Here is a 6,504-nt window from a genome sequence, read left to right as displayed (position 1 = left end):
TTAAGACCCAGTAGTTCTTAAACAATGTTACCAAATAACCATATAAGTCCCAAATGCAGCAAAGGGGAACAATCTTCATAGTGCACTTTCACCTCATTGAAGTTGAAGCTGCTCCTTTTGTACATTTTTCCACTTCAATGTGAAGCAGATTGTTAGGGTTTCATTAGTGGTTTCACGTGTGGCTTTTTAAGAAAAAAAAAAAGTTTTGATTTCTTCCACAGTTCACAGTTCTCAAAGGAGACTTTTTTTTTTTTTTTTTTTTTTTTTGGAAATCTTAGTCTGGGGACGTTTTGAATAATCAAATGCTCTTTTTAGTAGATAGTCTCTCAATGCAACTGCAATAAATAAGCATCTACATCCTTAGGGAAAAAAAACAAAACATTCCATTAGCAGGTACAGTAAATATACATAAACACATCCAATTCTCTTTTTTTTGTCACTTGATTTGCTTAAGCTTCCTTTCGTGATCTTTTGAGGGTAAAAAAATGGGTCTTATTCAACTTTTAGCTGCATTTGCTTAGCACAGGGCCTGGCACACAGTACATACTCAGTAAGTGTCTATTAAGTGCTGAGTGTTTGGTTCCTGTGATCAAACAACTCTGCTTTTATAGCTACGCAAGATCATTAAATCATTCCCAGCAATTCCTTCAGCACCATATAAACCACAGGCCAGCGTGATGACAGCCTTTCTGATTCCCACCCTTGACAAATTACAGTGGAGAGCTTAATACTGTAAAAGAGGTTTTATCATAGGGTAAGGAACTTCACAGAGCTTTCAATCACTCAATATTGTCTTCAATAATAAATACAGTATTGTAAAGTTATATTTACAATAAAGCTTCTCTCTTTATAAAAAATTCTAATTGAAAGCAAATTTCTAAGGAGGTAATATTTTTTCAGTACTACTACCAAGAATGCAAGATGCCTCCAGAACAAGGTGATATATGATGTATGTTCTGTAAGTACTCCATTTTCTATCAACTTTTACTTCATTTTTCCATTATCAAAAGAACAACAAACTAAAACAACCAAAAACTGGAAAACTGATTTTTATGAGATTTTCATCATTAAGAATTCTACAGAGTAAAATTATACACAGTGGTAACACACTTGTTTGATACATCATTTTGCTTCTTTTCTGAGGGTATCCAAGGAGAATTTTACAGGTAAATCCACAACATAATTCCTCTTATTTAGAATACTGTATTTTTTTTAACTAAAGAATGCTTGTATATTTTTGACTAATGCCCATTTATGATAGCACTATGCCCAGTAAAAGGTGCAAATATTTCTTAACAGTGACTTCTTTTTTGCACTTATATTTTAATTACTAATGGTTTCTGGAGTTTAAATGTTAAAATCCAAACTAGCAACATATCTTTCCCTTTAAGAGACAAGCAAATGAAAAAAAAAAAAAAAAAAAAAAAAAAAGAGACAAGCAAATAAATAACAATGTCAAATTAATTGTGATTGGAACATTTACTTCCCCAAAAGCAGGACACTTGCAAAAACCAAGTAAAAAATAAGCCTGAAATCATATGATTACATTCCTCACCCCTTGCTTCCTGTGTGTGACTATCTTTTCAGATGTCTTGCTAACTTGGGTTCTTAACTTTTTCTCTAATTGGAACTAGTTCATTAAATTCCCTCTAGCGCATCATTTCCATAGCTGTATCTGAAACACACTGAAAGGCTAATTCCTGTGTCCCTTGTCAAAGTTATATTCATATCCAGATGACCTTAAGCATTTACAAATATGAAATTAACTTTAGACCTTATTTGAATAGTATTGTATTGGATATTTGAAAGACATCATTTATGAATGCATAATACTAGTACATCATTTCTAATATTTAATTAAGATTAAATACAGATTTTTAAGCTTAACTTTTTTTTAAGTTTATCCATCTTGACAGAGAGAGAGCTCAAGCAGGGGAGGGGGCAGAGAGGAAGGGAGAGGATCCCAAGCAGGCTCTGCACTGCCAGTGCAGAACCTGATGTGGGGCTTGAACCCACAAACTGTGAGATCATAACCTGAGCTGAAATCAAGAGTTGGAGGCTGAACCGGCTGAGCCACCCAGCCTCCCCAAACTTAACTTTATAAGCTTAAATGTTGATTACCTTGGCTATGTTACCAGTATATCCTGGAACCAAAGTAAGATGATTTTCCTGTTCCCATAATCCACTTAATTGCTGCTTTAAAATCTGAATATTTCTATGAGGAAAAAAAGAGAGAAAATGCAAATATAAGAATACGTATTTAGTAAATATACTTAATGAACACAGGTTTTTAAGATTTCAAGTATTTATCGGAGAAAATTGTACCGTTTGAAGCCAAGCAACTCTTTACAATGATACTTGTTAGTTATGGAAATTAAAAGATTACTTATTTGTTAAAGCAGGAAATAAAACTAGGTACTTGGAGCATTTGGACAACCTCTTCCTGGGTATAAAGTGGGAAATTTTTGAGAGCCTAAAGAGAAAATTATGGACTTTAATCAAACTGTTGGGGGGATATTTTTTTGCAGCTTCATGATAATCTGGCTCATTTGGTAGAACACCCACAGAATTTTACATCAAGGCAATATTCAAATTATGATAATTATAGTACATAATCATCCAACTGAATTTTCAGGTTAATGTCTAGGTAGTCAAAAGACGCTACAGGATGCTTCCATCTCTGTGCCTCAATACTTAATCCACCAAAAGTCCTCTCTCTCTTCCTCCCTTACTCATTATAACAGATATGAGGGTTAAATCACTGCTTTGCTTTTTCCTCCTAAAATCACATGTAAGGTTCTGCCAGAAAAGGAGATACATGGGGTTACTAGGCTCTGGAATTCAACTTCCATATGTAATTTTCACATGTGAACACTATTCCAATTTATTATTTCTCTGAAAACGAAGAAAATAAATTATTATTTAATGGTGATCATGGAATAGAATTATCACCTAGCTTAATCAAACTGCTTTTCTGAAAAAATTTTTAGTAGCCAGAATTTATTTTTAAAGATATACTCACCCATCATTTATAATTTCTGTTTTGGATGATAGTTCTGACCACCACCTTTTTATGACTGCTTGAAGCCAGTTTAAACCAACTATTATATATCTGAAATGACATTTTGTTACAAAATTCAAGTGCTTTCACCCAAGAAGCTTTTACCAAAAAAGATACACTCCTCCCACTTCAAAACACACACACACACACACACACACACACACACACACACACACACACTTTCCCCTTTAAAAAATTTATTTTGCTGCTTTCAAAAGCTGTATTTTATGTAAGTTGTTTATAGATGCTTTTGTAATTATTCTTCAGTCATCTCATGTTCTTTTCCTAATTGGATTAAAAGCTCTCTGAAAACAGACACCATTCATGTCTCATGTAGCTCAATCTATCACTATATACACGCAAGAAACAAAATCAAGGATGTTGAAAGAGAAAAGTGAATTGAGAGATTAGCACTTACTCTTCGAATTTGCTTTTAAGTAAGGACTTGACTAGAGGCAACAAATCTACACAGCAGCCAAGTGAGATGTACTGTTTTTCCTCCTGTAAACTAAAATAAATACTAAGTTGTAAAAATATCAACAGGTCATCTGCCCTTCTATTTAAACTTACTTTTTTTCTGAAAAATATTATTTTTACCTATTGGTGAGCACAGGAAGGCAATCCACGACAACTCCAAGATCTTCTATCCTGTGGGTACAAAACTGCTTAGAGAACAGATTTCCTTGTTTATACCCTTCACACTGCTTTTGAGAAATTTACTCATTCAACAAATGATCTGAGTCTCTCTGATGAGCCAGGTGCTGGGGATACAGCAGTAAACAAAGAGAAAGGACATGTATTTCAGAGTAGGATGTGGGAGAGGGCAGAAACAGACAATAAACAAACAAGTAAAATATATACAGCATGTTGATAGTAGTAAGTGCTATGGAAAAAAAATAAAACCAGAAAGATTGGGAGTGAAGAAATGTATATATTTTTAATGTTTATTTATTTTTGAGAGAGAGAGAGCGAGAGCAGGGGAGGGGCAGAGAGAGAGGGAAACACAGAATCCAAAGCAGGCTCTAGGCTCCAAGCTGTCAGCCCTGAGTCCAATGAGGGGCTTGAACCCTTGAGCTGTGAGATCATGACCTGAGCTGAAGTTGGACACTCAACCAACTAAGCCATCCAGACGCCCCAAGAAATGTTTTTTAATAAGCTGGTCAGGGAAGGCCTCATTAAGCTACTGTTTGAGAAGAGACTTGAATACACTGAAAAAGGCCATGATTAAAGTTTTCGCTCAAAGGGGATTTTTTTTTTAAATTTTTTGAAGTTTTTATTTATTTTTGAGAGACAGAGACAGAGTGCAAGCAGGGAAGGGGCAGAGAGAGAGGGAGACACGGAATCAGAAGCAGGCTCCAGGCTCAGAGCTGACAGCACAGAGCCTGACACGGGGCTCGAACTCATGAACCGCGAGATCATGACCTGAGCTGAAGTCAGACGCTTAACTGACTGAGCCACCCAGGTGCCCTGCTCAAAGGGGATTTTTAAAAGGTTATTCTCCCCATACTGGTATCTCTTAGTTTTATATTGTAAAAATTTTAGAGAAGGTAATAGTTTTGTTCAATATGATGAAACCAATGGTTTTCTGTATTTTGTTTACTCTCAGATTGGTGATAAATGTAATTTAAACTATATTGTTACTAGTGAAGCTAAATATAAGAAGTTTAAAATTTTAGCCAGTATAACATAAGAAAGAGGCACTTCAAGACAAAACACTGGAAACTGCTTTAACTGAACAAAAGCATAAAAGGTCACACTTACCTCACCAAATAGGCTACAAGTTCACTTATACTTCTCTTTCTCCAGAACGTTAAAGCTACATTCAATCTCAAATTCCTGCTGAACAAAACCTGTGCCATTGTTTCATGGTCCTGAGAAACCTGAAAGGCAGTAATCTAATTTGTTAAAAAGCTCATTGAAACATGACATGAAACCATTTTTTTTCAATTAAATGATTCTGGTAGACATAGTTTTAAATTATGCTGAGGTGACTCCTTTTACAGCCCCCTGCCAAAGCAATGTTACAGTTAAACATAGTAAACAAATGATCTGAATAAATTTAGGACCTGTACGTTTTTTATCAATACTTTTTATTTGCTACCATTTTCTTTTTAAATCTCACCAATTTATAAAATAAATTATATTTAGCTCACCTATAAGCCTGGGATTTAATCTATAATGTGGATTAAAGGAAAAAGTGAATATGTATAGGCTAGTCACTATCAACTGAATAACATGAGAAGGAAACCACAAAAATTCAGTCATGACCAATATTGAAATTCATTTTTTCTTATATAATAAATTAATACATTCCTGTTGTAAAAAGTTCAAATAGCACAGGACTGTATCAAATAAAAAGTGAATAATCTCTATCTGCCCACAAAAAATCCAGTATCACTCTCTAGAAATGTTAACTGTTAATCACAGTTAACAGACTGGTATGTATCTTTAAAAAACCATTTTCTAGACAGAGACAAATTAGATATACAAAATTAAAATATTACAATATTGTGTTTTTGAAAACCTTGTTTTTCACTTATATGCACTTGTACAAATATTTCTGTAAGATTAATTTTAGAACTGGAACAACTAGATCCATTTTTAAAAAATAACAGATTAAGATATAATTCACATACCATAAAACTTAACCACTTAAAATGTACAATTCAGTAGATTTCAGTACATGCATGGAGTCGTGCAACTGTTATCACGATCAGTTTTTTTTTTTAATTTTTTTAAACGTTTATTTATTATTGAGAGACAGAGTGTGAACAGGGGAGGGTCAGAGAGAGGGAGACACAGAATCCGAAGCAGCTCCAGGCTCTGAGCTGTCAGCATAGAGCCCAACGCGGGGCTCGAACTCACGGACCATGAGATCATGCCCTGAGCCGAAGTTGGGACGCTCAACCGACTGAGCCACCCAGGCGCCCCTATCATGATCAGTTTTAATCAACATTTTCATCATGTCTAGAAGAAACCCTGGACTCCATTCTTCCTTCTTGCCAGCCCCTGACAACCATTAATCAACTTTCTGACTCCATGACTTTACCTAGACAGTTCATATAAATTGAATTATACAACAGTTAGCCTTTTTGATATGGCTTCTTTCACACAGTATAATGTTTTCAAGGTTTATATATAGTGTAGTATATATATTGGTACTTCACTCCTTTATAATGGTCAAATAATATTCCACTGTATGGTTTTACTTAACAATGTTTAATTTTCCATCTTTCTTTTATCTTATCATTATTTTCTACTTGAGAAAGAGCATGTGTGTGTGAGCAGAGGAGAGGGAGAGAGAAGGAGAGAGAGGGAGAGAGAGGGAGAGGGAGGGAGAGAGAGGGAAAGAGGGAGAGAGAGGGAAAGGGAGGGAGAGAGAGAGAGAGAGAGAGGGAGAGGGAGAGGGAGAGGGGGAGGGGGAGGGGGAGAGGGAGAGGGGG

At 35.3% G+C, this 6,504-nt stretch overlaps 1 protein-coding gene across 1 annotated transcript in view; it reads right to left on the bottom strand.

Annotated features, from left to right (window-relative positions):
• Positions 1 to 234: 234 nt before the first annotated feature.
• Positions 235 to 6,504, bottom strand: part of KATNBL1 (katanin regulatory subunit B1 like 1) — a 43,801-nt gene continuing 37,531 nt past the window's right edge. The window contains exons 5-10 of the mRNA XM_049613276.1: positions 4,823 to 4,941; positions 3,659 to 3,709; positions 3,480 to 3,569; positions 3,023 to 3,112; positions 2,122 to 2,215; positions 235 to 359 (exon numbers count right to left, since the gene is read on the bottom strand). Of these exons, the coding sequence (XP_049469233.1) occupies positions 327 to 359; positions 2,122 to 2,215; positions 3,023 to 3,112; positions 3,480 to 3,569; positions 3,659 to 3,709; positions 4,823 to 4,941 (477 nt within the window). The 3' untranslated portion in view covers positions 235 to 326. The remainder of the gene's footprint in view (positions 360 to 2,121; positions 2,216 to 3,022; positions 3,113 to 3,479; positions 3,570 to 3,658; positions 3,710 to 4,822; positions 4,942 to 6,504) is intronic.

Source organism: Panthera uncia (genome assembly GCF_023721935.1).
Source record: "Panthera uncia isolate 11264 chromosome B3 unlocalized genomic scaffold, Puncia_PCG_1.0 HiC_scaffold_1, whole genome shotgun sequence".
NCBI classification, from domain to species: Eukaryota; Metazoa; Chordata; class Mammalia; order Carnivora; family Felidae; genus Panthera; species Panthera uncia.
Note: the sequence above shows the minus strand (reverse complement) of the source record. Positions and strands in the feature narration are given on the sequence as shown.